Here is a 21,360-nt window from a genome sequence, read left to right on the forward strand (position 1 = left end):
GCTCCAGCAGTTCTCTTCTGCCCACCCCTTTTAAATCAGTTAATCAACTAAACGTAAGGTTTCATGCAGTTAACTGATTAAATGGGATTTTACATCCCTAATACCAAGTACTTGCTTTAATGGAGTAATTCAATTCAGTTTATTTGAATAAATTAATGTTTCATTTTTTTAACAAAAAATGCGCGCGCGCGCGCACACACACACACACACACACACACAAAAGAAAAGCAATGAATCCTCTGAAACATTCCACAGCTTATACACGCTTACATTGTTCCCCTGTCACTACAAAGTCTTTATGCTGCTTCCTGGTCTTTTTCCTCAGATAAAAGCGGGGGGGGGGGGGGGGGGGGTTGCTATGTTTTCCTTTCTGCCGGCAAGCAGCATTCTCAAAACCAGCCGGTAGGTGGATATTGTTGGAGAAATGAAGTTAGGGCTTTACTTTCAAAGAAACTGTACACATCACTTCCACAACACACTGGGCTCCTAACAGCCCCAGGCCTAGAATTCCTACACTGCTTGTGAATGCGCTCTCCGCATTGACTCCACCATTTTACAATAGCCAATAACTTTTCTTAAAGCGGACATTACTTGATACTGTGCAAGAATATTTCCAGAAATGTCTAGAGAACTTACGTTGGAAAACTCAATTTAAACAAACTCCTAGCAGATGCTGTAATAGCCATACACACACAATAAATAAGATTTAAAATTTAGATAATAAAGACAGTAAGTGAGAAATGGATACTTGTCATGTTTTGTCAACTTGGAAATATATAACTATGTCAAGAGTCAATTTAAAATAGAAAAAAACCACACAAATGTATTATTTATTAAAAACAAATCCACAGTATCTAACAAAAATATTTGTATCAACAGGGGAACTAAGCAAAACTATACCAAACCAACTCTGCATGACTAATTTTACTGAGAGCTTACACAGATGGTATTTGTTTTTATTACTTCAGTATTCTGTAGTTAAATCCAGACCTAGAACTCCAAATTATTTATATGGCCATGAAAATAAGCACACATATCTGAAGAAAGAAAATGGCATGAATTCTGGGTTTTTTATATAATATAAAAGGAACGTAACAGTTACAGCTGCGATATATTTTATAAGACTTTATAAAAGTGATTTGCAGCAAAGGGATTTTACTTGGAAGGAACAGAAAAAACTTCCAAGTTTTCATGAAAGTTTTCAACACTGAAGCAGAAGGCTAAATAAAACTGACCTCAATTATTCATCATAGAAGCCTGCCTCTATTTAGGCTACAGTTATAAAGCAATTTCAAATCACTATCTGAATATATCTGCTCTGATTTTATTCTTCTTTTCTTGCATCTTAATTTAAAAAACAGGAGCAACTATAAGAACCGTAGTACAAACTTCGTAAAAAATTAAACGTCAGTATAAATCTGAGTCAATCTTTAATTCCTATACTGTAAACATGAGCACAAAAGGAATTATGAAAAACTTTTTAAAAGTCTTAAAATAATCTAATCAATAAAAAAAACCTCTTCTATTTCTAGAATTGCTAACTTGAGGCAGTCAGTCTTTTACTTTTTAAATTACTCAAACTATAAATTAGTAGGCTGAAAAAATTGTACATCATCACCAACTACTATATAGAACAGAATAACAAATAGACAATAAAAGACAAATAAAACCAATTGACTTCTATATTAATTTATGTCATATATGTTCCTACATAGATTGTTGTTTTTCATCAATACTTCTTACTAGCTATTAAATTTGAACCCAGAGGTCCTACTTAGATTTGGGGCTCTATTGTGCTGGGCATTTATAAGCCCATGGGTAAGTCTATGATTCAAGATGCGGGGCTGATTCCCAGCTTACGTCAACATGCCTGCAAAAGCTCTGATGAAGTTATCACAGGAGTGTAGCTATACAGGCAGTCCCCGACTTACGCGGATCCGACTTATGTCGGATCCGCACTTACGAACGGGGCTTTCTTGCCCCGGAAGTCGGGGCGAGAAAGCCCCGTTGGTAAGCTGCTCCGGTGCCCCTGGTCTGCTGGAGACCGTCTCCAGCAGACCAGGGGCACCGGGCGGGTTCCCGCGCTTCTGAGGCTTTGCCAGAGCAAAGCCTCAGAGGCGCGGGGAACCGCCGCTGCTGCCGCTTCAATCTGGGTGCCTGTGGTCTGCTGGGGACGGTCCCCAGCAGACCACAGGCACCCAGATTGAAGCGGCAGCAGCGGCGGTTCCCCGCGCCTCTGAGGCTTTGCTCTGGCAAAGCCTCAGAGGCACGGGACCCCCCCGCGGCTGCGGCTTCAGTCCGGGAGCCTGTGGTCTGCTGGGGACGGTCCCCAGCAGACCACAGGCTCCCGGACTGAAGCCGCAGCCGCGGCGGGGTCCCTCCCTCTGAGGCTTTGCCAGAGCAAAGCCTCAGAGGCTCTGCTCCCCGTGTCCCTGGTCTGCTGGGGAGGGGGGGGGCGCAGCTAGTGTGCTCCCCCCCCCCCCCCCCAGCAGACCAGGCTTCTGTTTTGGACTCTGGGGCAGAGCAGCTGGGGCGCTGCCGATTGGTCCTGCAGCGCCCGCTCTGGGCACTACTGGACCAACCCGGCAGCACCCCAGCTGCTCTGCCCCAGGTCCTGATTCAGCCGCTGCTGGTCAGTTTCAGCAGCGGCTGAATCAGGACGCCTGGGGCAGAGCAGATGGGGTGCTGCTAGGTTGGTCCAGTAGCACCCAGGAGCGGCGCTACTGGAGCAACCCAGCAGTACCCCAGCTGCTCTGCCCCAGGCGTCCCCAAGTCAGCTTCTGCTGAAACTGACCAGCGCTGACTACAGGAAGCCCCAGGCAGAGTTGCTCTGCCCCGGGCTTCCTGGAATCAGCTGCTGATCAGTTTCAGCAGCGGCTGACTTGGGGACGCCTGGGGTTCTTAAGTTGATTCTGTATGTAAGTCAGAACTGGCGGTCAGTTTCAGCAGTGTCTGAATCTGGACGCCAGTTCCGACTTACATACAGATTCAACTTAAGAACAAACCTACAGTCCCTATCTTGTACGTAACCCGGGGACTGCCTGTAGTAGCAAGAGGGGATAGCTGCCCTGAATAGATGCTTAGGGCATGTGTACACTACAGCGTTATTTTGAAACAACTCACATTATTTCGAAATAACAAGGTGAGCGTCCCCACAGCAAGCTCGTTATTTCACTATTTTGAAATAACAGGCTTCTTATTCCGGAATAATAAACCCCCAGTAGGAATAAAACCAATTTATTGTAGTATGGATGCTCCACTGCTGCTATTTCGAAATAGCCCCTCCCCAGGTTATTCAAAGTGATTACTCCCCCATACTTCCTGGGGCTCTAAATTGAGGTAGCATGTCCACATTAGGGGATACTGCCTTAGACTAATTTTGAGGCTTCCCTGTAGTGTACACATGCTATTTCAAAATAGTTCTTCCACGAGTTATTATTCCTAAATAACTTATTTTGAAATACCCTTGTAGTGTAGAGATCCCCTTAGAGAAGGGGTGGGCAATAATTTTTGATGGGGGGGCCACTCCAAGAATTTGGAAAGTGGTTGAGGGCCACACTGTTCCATGATATTAATGGAGGGGATATGAGGTCTGGGATGGAGGTTGCGTGAAGAAGGCAGTTGTGACCTGGGTCACTGGACTGGGGTGCAGGGGTTTGAGTTGTGACCTAGGGCACAAGGGGATTGTGATCTGGGGCAGGGGATTGGGGTACCGGATCTGGGAGGGGATATGGGTGCAGGATGGGGGCAGAGGATTTGGATATGTGGAGTAGGGAGGCAGAAGTAGGGGGCAGAGTTTTGGGGAACAGAGGGCTTGGCATGTCAGAAGCAGACTCTGGTCAGGAGACTTACCTGGGTGACTCCCAGACAGCAGCCCAGCATGTTCCTCAGGCAGCCACCCAGACAGCCTGTTCCACCCCCACACAGGCTGCAGGCCCATGTGCATGTGTGAATAACTATGCGTGGGGTGGGATGGGATGGGGCGTGGTGCTTTGTGGCTGCCTGTTATTCAAACAGGAAGCTTGCATTGGCCTGTTTTTGACCAGAAACTGGCCAATGGAATTGTGCTGGGAGCAGAGGCAACCTGAAGCCTTCCCCCCCCCAACTCCAGGCTCACAGTTTTGAAAGAGAAATGGCCTGGCAGCCGCTTTTCTGAGCGGCGTGCAAGTAGAGCAAGGCAAGCAGGGAGCCTGCCTGGGGCTCCCCACTGCATCCGCAGGCCGGATCCAGTGGTTTGATGAGCCAGATATGGCCCACAGGCCATATTTTGCACAGGCCTGAATTCAAGTATCTGATGGGTGTATATTTCTGGAGGGTAGGCCAGTCTGTCATTGTGTTTACCCTCTGTTTTTAGCACAGTAGCTCGATCAGAGCTAGTCGGGGTCTGTTGCCTCAAGCTGGGAATCATACCATCAGCTCAAAAAATGTACAATGCAATACAAAGAATACAGTCCCCAAAAATACGTCTTAGTAAAACCCCTTTAGGCCTTGATCCTGCAAGATATCTGCACAGATGGATCCTTGCCACCACATGGAGCAACACAGAAATGGAAGATGCTTCACACAAGCCCATTGTCAGATTGGGGCCCTACTGCATATCTGTATAAAGCAAAAACAATTTTTTTTGCGCACACAACCAATAGTGTATATTTTTTTCAGGTTCACGGCCAAGATCCTATCTTGGCTTGTTCTAAAATTCCATTAAAGACCCTTATTCTTCCAAAACCAAAATGGGTGATGATTTATGACACTGTTGATATTATGTTATTCCCCGTATATATCAAGCAAGATGGCTTGAGCATTCATTTATCATATCATACACTTTCTTCAACGAACAGCCCTGGATTACAGTTAGCTAGATCAGGAGTAGTCTTGTTTACTGTCAAAGGCAGACTTTTTTCCATGAAGTATGAGAAAGATTAATTATGATTACTTCAAATGGTGGTTTTTGTTTTTTCTTGTATAGAATGAGTGTAATGAATGAAGCGGGGAGGGGGAGAGGGGGACCAGCAAAGTGGTAGAATGAAAAACCCTGAGTCTTTTGATCCCTTTATATATCATCTTCAGATCACCAAGAAAGTTACAGGGAAAATCTTAAGATTAACACACAAAAAATGTTCTAAGCAAACTCAGGTTGCGAGTTTTCACATTTTTGCTTAAAAGATTTAGCAACAAAAATAACTGGGATTAGGAATAACCAGTTTTGTTCAGGGTGTGGTACGTTTGGGTCTAAAATGGGGGGCACAGGAGAAAAGAACACACCTTGTGAAAAAGGACAAGGGGTAATGAAATAGAAGCTGACTGTGGGATTCACTCCCCTGGTTTAGAAAGTTAATTGCACTTTTGTCTGGTTTTCTAGTTCTGCCAGGTCGAAAGCAAAAAACTGCTAAATACAAGCCCAAACTGGGGCTCTGAACAGTGGTTGCTTTGGAACACACAAAACTGTCTCTGCCTGGGCACAACCACCCATCTGTTCCCAAGTGGATCCTCATTTGCTGCAGCTGGCCAGTTCCTATCCATTTGTCCCATTCACATTTCTGAGACATTTCCTCAGCCATAATCAGAAATAATTGGAAATCATTCAATTACGTATTTTGTGCAGTTTAGTTGCATATAATAGCCCCATATTTCCACGTGGCTCTGACACCTTCCTGCAGTAAAAAAAAGACTTATGGACTTCAAATGACCCAAGCAAAGGATGAGGGAAAATGAACCAAAACTACAGCCCATCCAAAGCAATCCTGGAGCCCCAGCCCACGCCCATCTGGAAATCACCTTCTCCAAAGCCTTAATCGCTCCCCAAAGCTCTCCAAACACCTACTTTTTATCAGACAGAAGAAACCAAACATCATTACACAGGATATAACAACCCACATGCCCCGCCAGGGTGAGAGAGAAACTCTCCTTCAGTCCACTAATTGCCCAATAAGGGAATTGCTTCTTGTGCCTCTCTCGGAAGCGCCTGAGACTGGCCACTGTTCCAGACAGCACACTGGGCTAGATGGCCATAGGGACTGTTTCTGTAGGATAGTGACAGAGATGTAGCCGTGTTAGTCTGGTGTAGCTGAAACAAAATCCAGGACTAGGTAGCACTTTAAAGACTAACAAGATGGTTTATTAGATGATGAGCTTTCGTGGGCCAGACCCACTTCCTCAGAAAGCTCATCTTCTAATAAACCATCTTGTTAGTCTTTAAAGTGCTACCTAGTCCTGGATTTTGTTTCTGTAGGGGAATTCATGGGGTCCGAAGGCCAGCACTTCAACTCCCTCCCCGCCAAAAAGCAGTCACTTGAGCTCCCTCCCCCACTCAGCACCCGGCACCCCCACCCCACTCAGCACCCCTCTGACACCTTCCACCCCATCCCCTCTGCAACCTCCTCAGGGCCGCGTCCCCCTCGCAGCCCCTCCCTCCCCTGGGGATTTCCCCAGCCCTGGCTCCCGCCCCAGCGGCGGCCGGGGAGAGCCCGAGCCCGAGCCGCAGGCGGTACCTGGAGTCGAACTTGCTGCCATCGGGGAAGGTGCCGTGGTAGTGGTAGCGCACGAAGTCCCCGCTGCGCACCGTGCGCGGACACTGCTCGGGCACGAAGCTGCGCTCGATATGCACGTCCTGCCCGTCCCAGGGCTGCTCCCCGGCCGGCACCGGCGGAGCCTGGCACGCCACCCAGCTCACCAGCAGGGCGGGCAGCAGCAGCGAGCAGCAGCGGTGCCGCCGCCGCCTGGGCAGCATCCCCAAGCCCGCCATGCAGCCGGAGGAGCGGCGGGGAAATCCGAGGGGCCCTGCGAGCGGTTCCCGGCCTCCAGGCGCCGTGCGGCCAACCCCGCCGCTGCTGCAAAATTTGCAAACGTGGTGGAGTGGGGGGAAAAAATCATCCCAGCCCCCTCCATCCGAGAGGGAGGAGACTGCAGCAGGGGGAGGGGGCTCAGGCGGGAGGGGTGGTCCGTGCACAGCTGTTGGTGGGTTCTGTACGAGGCGCCACTAGCTACGCTCCAGCCCAAGTTCTTGTTGCTGCATATGGTTCCTAAGTTTCGCTGCTCTCTTGGAAACAGGCCAGAATCCAGGCCTCAAAGTCCAGAAGGAAAGGGAGGGACTAGAGGCATCACACTACATGCCCACGACCCTTCAAGAAGTGAAAAGCCCTGCGCACGTGGTGCTACGTGGCGCTGATTCTGAGTTCAGCTCAGTGTTGCTCTCCCCACTTCATGAGCCTTTGCTCCTTTCAGGCTTTTCGATCAAGGACTGATTTGATTGTTTTTCATTCCTCCAACTCACACTTTTAACTACTATCTTCAGCCAATGAGCACAGCTTTCAAATGTATCCCTGCATTGTACCACATTATTGCACAGTTAAAAACCTGACCATTAAAAATGAAATAAAAAATATTTTCACTTAAACTGACCCCAAAAGAATATTGTAATATTTAATAGTAACTTAGTAACTAACTAGGGCTTTTCAACTTCAGATTCCATGCTAAACATTAGCTAATCCTCAGAACATTCTTATGAGCTAGGTAAATGTTACACCACCCAGTATTTTAAATAGCTGTGAAGACTGAGGCAGAGAAATTAAGTGACTTAACAAAGGGCACAGCAGTAACTGTCCAAGCTGGAACTGGAATTAAGGACAGTCATAAGAAAGGCCATACTGGGTCCATCCAAGGATACCCTCCCTGCCCATCCTGGCTAATAGCCATTCACGATCTAACCTCCATGAATTTATCTAGGGGTACGTCTAAACTACATGGCTCCGTTGACGGAGCCATGTAGATTTGTTTTTTTGGCAAAGTCAAATGAAGCCGCGATTTAAATGATCGCGGCTTCATTTAAATTTACATGGCTGCCGCGCTGAGCCGACAAACAGCTGATTAGCTGTTTGTCCGCTCAGCGCGCTAGTCTGGACGCTCCCCTGTCGACATCAAAGCCCTTTGTCGGCAGCCCCAGTAAACCTCATCCCATGAGCGTCCACACTGCCATGGGCGCTCTTGTGCAAAAGCACATCTCGCACATGGCAATGTGGACGTGCTCTTGCGCAAGACTTCTTGCACAAGACCCCTTGCACAAACACCCTGGTGCAAGAAGCCGCCAGTGTAGACATAGCCAAGTGTCCAGTATCTTTGTAAAGGAAATAATTAATTATTTAATTTCTCGAAGGGACAAAGGTTAGAAATCCCTACTTATATGCTTGTTAGGAAGAACAAATGCATTGCAAAATCACTCACTTCCCTGGCACTACTCTTGGTAACGCTTTCCCTATTCTTCAGCAACCTGAAAAACACAAGGATGACTAGTTTCCTTTGGGCAGGAAGATGAACACAGACTTGCCTGAAGTTACTACAGAAACTTGTCCTAGAGGGAGGACTGTCATTTCCACACTTCAAAACACAAAATAGCTCTCTGGAAAACTGTCTTTCAGGAATGTAGACATGGAATGAGGATTAAGAGGCATAGAAGAATTAGAGCAGATGATGGTCAGGCTGACTTGGTAATCCTTTGATGTTTGTCGGCGTGTTGCAGATCAGATTCCCTGCTGACCGCAGTGGCTGCCACTGCTGGGGCCCTGGGCTGGGACGTGGTGGAGTAAGGAGGACCATGTCCCCTCCTGCTACCCCACATATTGGGTGGCGGTCTCCCCCTCCCCACGTGCCAGGAAATGGTTTGTTTGCCTGCCCCAACCTGAACTGGGGCTAGGGCTGTATTGACATTGGACTGGCAGGGGATTGTGGCCTTCCCCCACCCTCTGGCCCCACAGTCAAAAGAGGCTGCTGGACCATTACTTAACGGCCCGAACACTGGTCAGGGGCCCAGGGTTAAGCAAGACTGCTTACACATGGTGGAGACCATGGGCATGACCCAGCACCTGAAGTGAGAGGTGTAGGGACTACCGGGGTATACACATACCTCTCCCTCCCTCCCCCCCCCCCCAAAAAAAAACCAGGAAGAGGGAAATCTAGGATGGATCTTGATAAATTTTTGGCTCAGATTCAACAGCAGCAACCTCAACAGATGCTGTAGCAAATGGGAGTGCAGCACCAACAAGTGATGCAACCGGGGGGGGGGGAGGGGGGGCTGCACCAACCCCAAGGCCCCAACAGAGGGCTACTGCAATAGGCCCCACTGGCCTGCAGTCTGAAAGGACCCATGAGACTCTGGGGACTCCTCGCCTTGGGGTTTGAGAGGAGTGGCATAACTCCCCACCATATGAACCTGCCCGAATGACTTGCCCAGAACTCAGGCCATGCTTTGCCTGTGGCCTCATGGACCATTTACAGAGGGATTGTCCGGAAACGGACTGTAGCTTTAGTCGGGTATGCACGGCTGAGGCCTGGGCCCACTGACTGGCCTCACCCAAGCTGACAAGCCGTGTGGGGGTGGGATCACGAGAAGTTAATGCCCTTCTTGACTCGAGCTCTGGCCAGACCCTCGTAAAAAGGGGGGTTATCCTGGACCCCATAGAGATAGTTGGAGAGCTCAGGCTCCAATGTATCCATGGGGGTGTAAAGACTTACCCCAGTGCTAGGGTAGCTGTAACTATAAATGGGGGCATTGAGGGGATGACAGTGGGGGGTGGCTCCCACCTTAGCTTACCCCATCATTCTAGGTTGGGACTGGCCCGGGTTCAATGAGCTCCTCCAAGAAGCCAGCCTCTGAGGTCCAGCCTCTGTGGTTGCCCTGGAAGGAGAGCCTGATGGGAGGGACCCAGCCAGCCCTCAGGTGGAGGAACCCCCCAGGAAAGCCAAAGAGGGGCCCTTCATGAGAGATGGCCCAGGAAGGCCTGAGGAATCCTGGAATACCCCGGGGGAGGAACTGGGAACAGCCAGCCTGGCAGACTTCCCCTAAGACCAGCGGAATGACCCAACTCTGCAGTCTGCCTATGACCAGGTAACCTGTATTGACGGAATAGTGATGAATCCTCAAAACCCTGAGCAACAGCTCCATTTTGAGCTAGTAGCAGACCGTCTTTTCCAAGTGTCTCGAGATCCACAGACCCAGGAGGTCCAATCCCAGTTACTAGTCCATCGCCATCACCGGAGGGCTGTTTTAAAGCTAGCCCATGACATCCCTGCAGTCGGTCACCTGGGGCAAGATAAAACCCTGTCTCAAGTCGTGTGGTGTTTTTTTTTTTTTTTTTAATTGGCCCAGGAATTATCAAGAGGTGAGGGACTACTGCTGCTCCTGCCCTGAATGTCAACTGGTTGTGGATGCCCCACAGAAAGCCCCACCGGTCCCCCTTCCCACAGTAGGGCCTCCCTTCAAACGGGTTACCCTCGACTTAGTGGGGCCACTACCACAAAGCAAGGCAGGTATCGGTATATTCTGGTCCTGGTGGACTATGTGACCCAGTTTCCCGAGGCCATTCCACTCCGAAATATGGGAGCACACACCATAACTTTGGAGCTGGTGAAGATTTTTGCCCAAGGGGGGCTTCCCTGGAGTTGCTGACTGACCAGGGAACCAATTTCACCTCCCAGCTTCTTCACCAGGTGTGCGCCCTGTTGGGCATACAGAAGTTAGACATCGGTCTACCACCCCCAGACCAAAGGGTTGATCGAGCGATTTAACCAAACCTTAAAGGGGATGTTGAGAGTTTCCTCCTGCCGATATGCAGCACTGGTATCAACTCCTCCCACCTTTGTTACTGGCTATCCACGAGGTGCCCCAAGCCTCCACCCACTTTTCACCTGCAGTAGTATGTTTTTACCGTACAGCACCAAGCCGGGAAGGAGAATACTGATGCTGGTTGCCTGCCCTAGGTGGGGAAGGACCAAGTGGGTGGCAACTGGCAACCCTAGATTTCTCTTATTGCAAATTTTTGTACTGTTCTCTTCAGAGATTCTAAACATAGTTTAACTAATTAAACAAGCCATAAGGATTAGCTAAACTAAACTTTTTTTTTTCTAGCAAAATCCAACATAGCTAACAGCTTGGGAATTTACTTGTCAAATCACACTTATACTAAAAGGCATAGGCTGCGTCTAGATTGGCATGATTTTCCGGAAATGCTTTTAACGGAAAACTTTTCCATTAAAAGCATTTTCAGAACAGAGCAGAGCAGAACATTTTCAGAACAGAAAATGACGATCGGGGCTTTTTTCCGGAAAAGCGCGTCTACATTGTCCACGGACGCTTTTCCGGAAAAAGTGCTTTTCCGGAAAAGCATCCTGCCAATGTAGACGCGCTTTTCCGGAAATACTTATAACAGAAAACTGTTCCGTTTTAAGCATTTCCGGAAAAGGGTGCCAGTGTAGATGTAGCCGTAACATTTTCAGAATGCTATACCCAGGGGCGGATATAGGGCAGGGCGAACGGGGCAGCCGCCCCAGACCCCGCGCTTCAGAAAGCCCCGCGCATGCGCTGTGGCAAACGGGGGGCCCCGCGGAATTATGCTGCCCGGGGCACCGCAAAACGGTCATCTGCCCCTGGCTATACCATCTACAGACCTGTGATAGGGCGCTTGCCCTGCACTGGCCCTTTAAGGGCAAACCCCAGCCCAGAGCAGGGCCTGGGAGTTTAGCCCCAGCTGAGGCTGAGTTAGCTGATTAGAGCGAGCTGGGAGCTATATAAGAGGATGGGCTGCTGCTCTGTGGAGAGAGGAGTAACAGCCTGACTGCTGGGGGGGAAGTAGGAGGTGCCCTAGAGGTAGAGTAATGCTAGGGAGGCAAGGTAGGGCTAGGGGAGCTCTGGCCAAGCAAGCTCCCAAACTGCAGGGGCCTGAAGCATGGTCCACTAAAGAAACAACCACCCCCGGAAGGGGAGCTCAGAGACTGACATGGGCATTGCTGGAGGGCAGTGTCCTGAAGAGGATGCAGTGGCCTGGAAGGGAAAGGGGAGACACCACCAGAGGGAAGGCACCCAGCTGACCAGAAGGAGCTAATTCCTAGGACAGACAGCAGGTGGTGCTGTGGTGGTGAGTGAGCCCCCTCACAAGACCAAACAAAGAACATAAGCAGTCATCATTAGAAAAAATAAGTTAAGCTTGGCATGCTGCCGATAAGTATAAACTGTGGCAGGCAAATTTAGATAAGGTTTAGTACTTATAAGCTATAACAGATAGTTGTGAGGTACATAAAGAATAAGAGCAACTGGAAACATGGAGTGAGATGTGTGCCAGATCAAAAATCTGTAAGTATTCTAATAACCAAGGGCAAATGTGTGGCAAGATCATATTTGTGATAATCTTTGGTGAATAAACTGGCTTGTGGGAAGAGACTCCAATTATGTGTCCCCCCCACAAATTTCAAATACCACTCATCTTTAAAACTCACCCTGCTTTTTTAAAACAGGCACTCAGGGGAACAGTTCTGTTTTTGTCACTTCTGAGCTGAATTTAAAGGGGGAAATAAAATATTATACTCAACATTAATCTCTTTCTTCAGAATGTTTATAATGTACTTTGAAAATATAGAGATGCAAAGTATTAATAGTAGTGTTACATATTAAATATGAATTTATGCTCATTTATTGGTTAGAAATTCCAGTGTGAAAGCAAACATCTGACTTGCAGCTTAAGCTTTCACTACAAGCTCCTTACGTGATAACAATGTGTGTTTTTTTTTTTTGTTTTTTTGTTTTTTTTGGCGGGTTTACACTGCACCTACTGCTAGCAGTTAGTGGACATTGTTAGAAACAAACAAATGATACTGTACTAATCAACTGATTACTCACTGGGCTACATTTTCTTCTAGTTCATGGGTAGTCAATGATTTTTGCCCAGGGTCCACTTCAAAAACTTTTGAAGTAGCCCTGGGTCACCCAGGAAGGGGCGGGGTCTAAATGGGAAGGGGCGGAACTACTCCACCCCCAAACCATGATTGGTCTGGGGGTGGGGGAGCCCCCTTGCCACTAGGCACCAATTCCCTGGGAGAGGCTTGGCATGCTCCCCCACCCCCAGGCCAATCAGGGTCTGGGGGCAGAGGAGCACCTAGCGTTGCCAGGTGTCCAGTTTTGAGCTGGACAGTCTGGTATGAGGGTTCTCTCCGGGGGGAAAAAAAACTAAAACTACCATACATATAAAATGTCTGGTATTTTCTAATTAGGTAAATTTTATTATTATTAGGAGTATCAGTACCTAACATAAAAATGGCCATTTTTATGGACCAAAGGTCCATCTAGCCCAGTAGCCTGTCTGCCTACAGTGGTCAGCACCAGGTGCCCCAGAGAGGGTGGACTGAAGACCATGATCAGTGATCTGTCTCCTGCCATCCCTCTCCAGCCTCTGACAAACAGAGGCCAGGGACACCACTTCTATCCCCTGGCTAATAGCCTTTTATGGAACTAACCTCCATGAAATTATCTAGCTTCTCTTTAAACTCTATTTTAGTCCTAGCCTTCACAGCCTTCTCTGGCAAGGAGTTTCACAGGTTAACTACACACTTTGTGAAGAAGAACTTTCTTTGATTAGTTCTAAACCTGCTACCCACTAATTTCATTTGGTGTCCTCTAGTTCTTCTATTATGAGAACTAATAACTCTTCTTTATTGGCCCTCTCCACACCACTCATGATTTTATATACCTCTATCATATTCCCCCTCAGTAGACCCTGCAGATTTTGATAGTACATAAGTCTTGTGACCCATTTGTACTGGGGATTGCTGTTTAATTTTCCAACACTGTCATATTCAGGAAACAAAATCATGGGATCTTATGGGTTTTTCTAAACTTCTGCTTGCTCAGTAAAGATGTGTTTATCTATAGAGCAGCTCGCTTACAAAGGATGAATAACAGCTTTAGACCCATAGCGTTTGTGTGTGCTTAAAGTGGGACTCCTGTTGGGATTCAGTGTAAAAGCAGCCTGGGTGTATGTTGTGGCTTTTTTTTTTTTTTTTTTTTAAGGTTCTAAGCACTTGCAGCTCCCACTAGAGTAAAATGGGAACTATCCAGGTGAATTACTTTACTGGAATGAGACTAGAGTGTATCAAAGCCAAAGGAAAACTCCTTATACCCTTCCCTGAATAGCCTACATGAGCTAACGTTAGCTGCAACCTAGCTCTGTTCGTAAAGTGCAGTGGAATCTGCTAAAGTAAAAGATATTACGTTATTGATATTCATGTAAAAGTAATTGAGGAAGAGTTCTACAGAGCAGATCATGATGAAACTGTCAAAAGGCAAATAAAAGCAAGTAGTTTTTGCTCTACATACATTTTGTGTGAAACAATCAATACTGATAACATCAGTGTTCCTTACTTAATCATAAGACTTCCTGCTCAAGTCAGTAATACATCTGTTTTAGTCAGTGAAGAACTTTTTTCATTATCCTGCTCTGCAGCGCTCAACATTGAGAACGGTTTTCCAGGAAAACCATTGGAAGAAAAACAATTGTTTCAGTTGATTTGTTTTTCAGTATATAGGAAACAGCTGCTGTAACTTGACATTGCAAGTATATTAATATAATGCTTAAGAAGTGTTAGATTTTGACAATGTCCCTTTAAGAGGAAACTGGACAGATTTGTGCCTGGTCAGCTGACTGCTAGCTGGGGAGGGAAAGCATAAAATTTACAAGGGATGGTTTTTATCTTAAACTAGTTAATTGCAATTTAAGACATTTTCTATTTTAAAAATTGTTTTAATGCATACCTCATTACACTTAGTTTAGTTAAATATTTAAGGGTATGTCTACACTACCACCCTCGTTCGAACTAGGGTAGTAATGTAGACAACCGGAGTTGCAAATGAAGCCCGGGATTTGAATTTCCCGGGCTTCATTTGCATGTTGCTGGGCGCCATTTTTAAATGTCCGCTAGTTCGGACTCCGTGCCCCGCGGCTACACGTGGCACGAACTAGGTAGTTCAGACTAGGCTTCCTATTCCAAACTACCATTACTTCTCGTGTATCACCCCCTGACCTCGCTGTGCTTCAGAAGGAAAGGAGCTATAACTCTCTGGCATACTCAATTCCACAGTTCATGCAGCACACCAACATGGTGGTAGCCATCAGGAGTGGGTCACATAGTTGCCTCTATGCTGAGGCCAGAGCAGAAGATGATAGTCAGAACTGAGCCTGAGAGGACTGGGTTGTTGTCACTTGTAGTTAAGTCCTGTTGGGTTTCAAGGCTCTAGTGGGAACCTGCTGGATGAAAAGGGGCCTTCAGACAGAAAGCCCTAGATGCTGGGTTTTCAGTGAAGAAAGCATAGAAAATTCCTCCAGGAAGATGAAGAACAAAGGACTAGAGTTGTCAGGTGTCCAGTATTGACACAGACACTCCAGTATTTTTGCCTCCTCTGGTTTAAAAAAAAAAATTCAGAAAATACCAGACATCTAAAATGTCCAGTATTTTCTCTGTGGTTTTTTTTTCCCCCTGCCAGGAGGCAAACATACCGGACACCTGGCAACCCTATGACACTCAGCAACTGGGCCCAGCTCCTGGACCCCCCGACCCTCCCAGATGCCCCCACCCCTCTGCTTACCTGGTTCTGCAGGGGCTTGTCTTGTGGCTGGAACAAACAAAATGTCTGCAGGCAAAAAAGCCTCTTCTTAAAGGAGCCATGCTGACTTTTTTCTTTCTTTCTTTCTTTCTTTCTTTCTTTCTTTCTTTCTTTCTTTCTTTCTTTCTTTCTTTCTTTCTTTCTTTCTTTCTTTCTTTCTTTCTTTCTTTCTTTCTTTCTTTACTGCTGTTGGGATCCTCCTTTTTTCCCCCCTCAACAGAATTTTTTTCCCAGTTTTTTTTTTTGGGGGGGGGGAGGTTCAGTATTTTTGGTTAAACCATCTGGCAACCCTACTAAGGGGTAAAGAGGAAATCCCCTGGGAGCTATATTGAGGAGTGGGCTGAGGAACTGACTTAGGCAAAATTAACAATCTCAGGAAAACAGAACTGACTGGAAAAACTTTGGGTGTAGCAATGAGTCCTCTGTGAGCAAGGAAGAACAACTTGTTATAGCTTGGTTTTTGGACCAACATTCATTAAACATGTTCAGTTTTTATATTTAAAACTAACTGAACAAATAGCCATCTTCTCTATTTAATATAGATGTACAGGAGAACCAAAAAGGGATTCTATAAACTATTTAGATAATATTACTCATCACTGCTGACACTATGCTGCATTGAGACAGTCAGCAAATGTTCCACTGATGCTTAAGGACACAAGTACAGTTGTAGGCACTGAAGTTGGATTTTGCCCATTTCACAAATACATTAGGCATAACAAACTTGAGGTACTTTCAGTCATGGTTTGGTATGTTTTCAGGAAATTATAAATCCTATTATGTAAGGAGAGAACAATTTAACTGATCATTGATGTAAAAATTACTAAGGCTCAAGAAGCATTTCCTCCAGTTGCAAAAGACTGGCTACCAGTTCCCATTGAAGTCAACAGCAAAACTCCCATTAACTTTCAGAGCCAGACTACATTGTTTAATTTTAAAGTCTTGTATGTTCAGCATGAACATTAATGATCCTCTGGTACATTTCATAAGTTTGGCAGGGGTTGCACAAGTTTCTTTGGCCAACATTTCAACTCTCTTCCTTTGTTATGCAATGAGCTATTCACATTTAAGTATTCTTGTTTTACACAGACACTGTGAAGCACTTGGGAATCTTCAACATTACTACTTGAGGGAAAGCTTGCACTGAAGTTAAAAGGAGTTTTGCCTCTGTATATAGTTACAATATTTGACTTGGTATTAATGAAGTGTGATAGACACATACTCCTACCAATTACAATATTAGAAAGGTTTAGACTAGCAACTATTCCTAAATAATGTTAGTGAGGGGTTTATAAAGAATGACTTGGACTTATTATAACAATGTATATTTAATTAGAATCCTAAGGGGCAAAGGGAGTAACAGTTATTGAGATACTTCAGTGTTTGGACTTGGGTTAAAATAATGAAAGATTCAGAAACAAATATTTTTTTTCAGCCAGTGGGTGGCTCAAGAAGAAAAACAGGATATTTTAGCTGTTCTGCAATAGATCCTTTGATACTACTACAGGAATCATACATACTGAGGCAATATCGCTACAGAAAGAGATGGTGTATTCTCCCTCCATATCTATTACCGGAAATCTGAAAGGCAGAATTTACAAAACAACATCCAATCATACCTGCTGTATGTACTTGTTAAACAGTCTTTCCCTGTTATCACACCTTCTAAATAAAGCCTCCATGTAAGCAGAGGGAGTAGTGGAAGCATGGAGAGACTGGGAAACACTTTCATAACATGCTCCACCATTTTACTCTAACCCTGAGGAAGCCTATCTGTGAGGCATCTTGGCATCCAGATCTATGTGCAGAAAACAGGCTTGGATTTTCCCCTCTCCCCACAAATGTTATGGGACAAAGTATACAGCAACTTAAAAAGTCAGTATGGGCATGTCTTCGTAACCGCCACCAGGTGGATTTGAACCTGGGAGCTTTGAAGCAGAGTATCGGTGCCTCTGAGCTAAAAGCCAGTTGACTCCCAACCCATGCTGTAGAGGTCTCTTGATTTTAACTGTTGCTGTGGTCTAGGTGTCAGCTGACGGTCAGGGCAGTGTGTGTGTTACTGAGAAAAGGTTTAACGTCTGTGTCTTTACCGCTAGGACTGGGGTCCCATCGCAGAGGGCAGCCAACAGGCTGACAGATTCCCTATAAACTCGGGGCGAGCTTATTACAGCTCAGATTTCAGCTGCTAGAATACAGGATCCCTTTGCAGCGGGCAGTCTAGGGAAGACTGAGAGATGCCCCAATGGATCTGTCACCTGGGAGTGACACGATCCAAAACGCCCAAGCTCTTCCTATACCTGTCCCTTATGATGGGCTGAAGTTCTTTTAAATTGTACTTGGTTCTGTTACAGCAACTGAAGGAGTCAGGTTAAAGCTTAAACAGTTACAGGTTTATTAAAGAAGCTTATAAATCATATGGTTACAATGGCTAATGCTCTATTTCATAACTGCTAGCAAATACAGATCTTAAAAAATGGTTACAAAGAAAATAAAGATAGAAATAATGGTACCAAGTCACAGCTTAATCTTTAAAGAGCTCTAAGTCTATGTGTACACTTAAGACAAAGGACCACATCCAGGTACAATGTTTACCCCCTTCTGTGCCTCTCGACTCCAGCAGGTCAAGCCAGGGCCGGTCCCTCAATTCCTAGGAAAGACGAATACGAGATGGGTGTCCCTGTGGAACCTCAGGAGGTCAATAACCTAACCCGACCAGCAGGTAGATGGTAGATTGACACTCAAAGTGAGTGTGCTGCTGGACCCCTCTTTATACCTATAGGGTCACGTATTTCTCTTTCTTATCTGTGATGCCAAATGGTCCTGGTCTGTCTTTTGTGATGCCAGTTCTTACAAGGGAGTTGTGAAGTTAATTTACACTTGTAAGAGAACTAAATTGGAAGTACTGGGGATTCTTTTCTCAGTGGGAGATTCCTCTCTCAGGGATGACTGTGATCGTATCAACATAGGTTCTAGCCAGGGCAGTTCTCGCAGCCTCGGTCAGCTTATTGCCTTAATCGCTCTTTCCTCATATCTATGTTTTCAGCTTCTCAGGATCAGATGAGCCAGCATACACTATGCTGATTTTATTGCTCCTTCTCTGCCCTGTATGCTTCAGGAACCTCAGAGAGGCAAATAAGATGGATGTGACCGGGGGAGGGTAGATGGTCTGGCTGGCTACAGTAGGTACTACTTGCATTGCTCAGTAACCATACTAGGTGTGTGGGTTACATCTACACTAGGAAGTTATTTCAAAATAAGGTGAGCGTCCACACTACCAAGCCTGTTTTGAAATAATGGGCTTATTTTGATATAACCATTCCTGTTTGTGAAGAGGAATAAGCTTGCTTCAAAATTGTTATGGGCATTATTTCAAAATAATTTATTTTGAAATAACCTGGTAGTGTAGACATAGCCTATGAAATCCACTTCCAAAGGCAGGTGCCAGCTAAAGTCTGAGTGTCTGACACTGCTCCATTAGAAGCCACTCCGTCCAGGAGTTGCATTGAATTGTGCTGCTCTGCTCCTTCCAGCTCCAGAGTGATTGTGAGAGGCCTTGCTGGATTCCTAAGACTATTGTGGATTTTGTGGTTCATAGGACTAGGCAGTGGGGCCCTGGCTTTTTCGCAAGTGGTGGGTAAAGGGACGGGACAAACTGCGCCATTTAATGGCAGAAATGATCAGGCTGAACGGCAGTTTCCCTTCTCCTTTATAGGAGCAACCTGCCTAGGGAAGGAGGGGGCTCCCAAAGAAACAGATTATATTTCTGTTTGTTTATATTTGCAAATGGTAATCATCACTGTATTACCAACTGGGCTCAACAATATTAACAATTTGTACAGCTTAATAAAATGCTAAGGAACTACATGTAATTAAAGATTGCCTTGTAAACCCACAGAGTGAGCATAAGAATAGTTAACCCATAATCATAATTTTTAAAAATATGGTTATAATGCACTTGTCTGGATTGATTATAAAATTAGAATGTTTTACAATTTGTATGCTCAGCACTTGCTGAGTCAGATACCAATTCAGAGCCCTATCAAGCCAGAAATGTACTCAGGGAAATAATTTATCCCTGATGTAACTCACTTTTCACCCTTGATTACCTCTATGCAATCCCATCAATTTCTTTGGGATTGCACAGCTAACACTGAATTTGGTCCAGTCCATATACATATCCAGAAACACTTTTACCTCAGATATCTCCAAAAAATTTCCATTAACTTCAACAGAAGTTGAACCTAGACATCTGAGGCAGGATTTGAGCTCAATTCTATTCCCATTTAAATCAATGAGAGTTTTGTTCTGAATTTAACTGGAAGCACAAAAAAGCCCTTGGCCCTTACCTATAACTCATGTTGGAAAAAATCCAGTTTTTTTTAGTGTGGATGATCCAGTGCTGCTAATTCAAAATAACTGGCCTCCAACAGCCTCTCTCAGCTCTATTTATGGATGCTGTGGCCATACCTGCCAGCTCCACTGCCTCCCTTCTCTTCCAGAGCTTAAAGCAACCAGCTGCAGGAAAAGGCACATGGAGAGATTTGCCTGCCTGGTGGCATACAGCCTCAGCTGATGCAGCCATGGCAGACCCCAGTGCTCCCTCTAAGCCCCTTGCGGCTGCCAGCACTCCTGCAGCACCCTCAGCTGCCACTCGCCAGGGACGCAGGAGAGCACCAGCCTGGACTGGTGCAGAGATCCTGGACCCGAGGTCTGGGGCGAGGAGACCAACCTCCAGGATCTCTGCACCAGAAAGAGAGATGCTGATGTCTGATTGGCTCACCACCAGCCTGGCCGACAAAGGCCATACCCATAACCGCGGCCAGGTCCACATGGAGCTCTAGCAGGCCTACAACAAGGCCAGGAAACAGAGTGGATGCTCTATGGCACCACCTCACTTGTGCCACTACTATGAACAGTCCAATGCTATTTCATATTTTATTAAAAATATTTGTTTACAAAGCACAGAGGATTGATTGAATGCCTCTGGTGCTGCTGACATACTTAAAGTTAAGCCTGGGCTTAAATCGGTATTTCTCAAAGTGGGCCTGCTTCCCGCTGATCTTTCACTTCTCAGATATTTGGGGAAGGGGGGGGGGAAGATGCTAATTAACTGATAGGTCTTGTGAGGAACACACCTGACAATTAGGAACTGGACTGAAATTAATTCATTTCACCCAGGTTACCAGAAATGTTTTAGTTATTTCTATGGCAAGCTCTGACCACTGCCATTTTGTCTACATGTTATGTTGGCCCAATAGTGTCATACATCTACCATCCTGTGTGGTAGAGATGAATTTTATTAGTCTAACCTGGCCCTGTGGAGGAGAGTGCTTTCAGTACTTATCACGTCATCCTCAAAGCATTCTCTGTCTGTCTCTGCTCCTCTTTTGGAGAAACATCAGTAAATGATTCTGTGGAATCCTGTTGCCAATTAGCATACACGATGAAACAAGGATTGTGACAGGATGTCTGGCCCGCATTGGCCCTTTAATGGTTAAAACCAAGCCCTAGGAAAGGGCTGAAGCGGTAGAACCAGCAGCTGAGGCAGACACAGCCAACTGGGTCCCAGCTGGGGATGTATAAATAAAGACTCCTGGTGGGGTAGAGCAGGAGGGACCGAGATGCCAGAGGCTTCCAGACTCAGAGCAGAGCTGGGGAAGTTCTGGCCAGGCAAGCTCCCACACTGCAAGGCTTGAGGGTACTAGGGCTGCACGAGGCAGCCAGGGCAGCAGAAAGCAGAACCCACACCTCCTTGCCAATGATGAGTGGCAATTTCAGACTGCAGTTTGCCCTTTAGATAAGGGCTAGAGGCCAACTGGCAGTGGGTCACTGAGGCAAGGTGGACATGGGGGGTTCCCAAAATGTGGGGGCACTGGGGCAGGGCAATACCCAGAGGGGATGGTGCCACAGTCTGGGAGGGATATGGGTTCTGGGGGAGCCAA

General features: G+C 46.2%; 1 protein-coding gene across 2 annotated transcripts in view; it reads right to left on the minus strand.

Moving 5' to 3' along the window:
* Nucleotides 1-21,360, minus strand: part of FKBP9 (FKBP prolyl isomerase 9) — a 53,250-nt gene that overhangs the window by 25,668 nt on the left and 6,222 nt on the right. The window contains exon 1 of one of the 2 annotated variants that reach the window (XM_075921771.2): nucleotides 6,489-7,042. The exons of the other annotated variant lie outside the window; for it this stretch is intronic. Coding sequence (XP_075777886.1) covers nucleotides 6,489-6,742 — 254 coding nt within the window. The 5' untranslated portion in view covers nucleotides 6,743-7,042. Of the gene's footprint in view, nucleotides 1-6,488; nucleotides 7,043-21,360 lie in introns of those variants that run through there. 2 annotated transcript variants of the gene reach the window in all.

The sequence above is a fragment of the Pelodiscus sinensis genome, chromosome 2 (assembly GCF_052426305.1).
Source record: "Pelodiscus sinensis isolate ZL-2025 chromosome 2, ASM5242630v1, whole genome shotgun sequence".
NCBI lineage: Eukaryota > Metazoa > Chordata > Testudines > Trionychidae > Pelodiscus > Pelodiscus sinensis.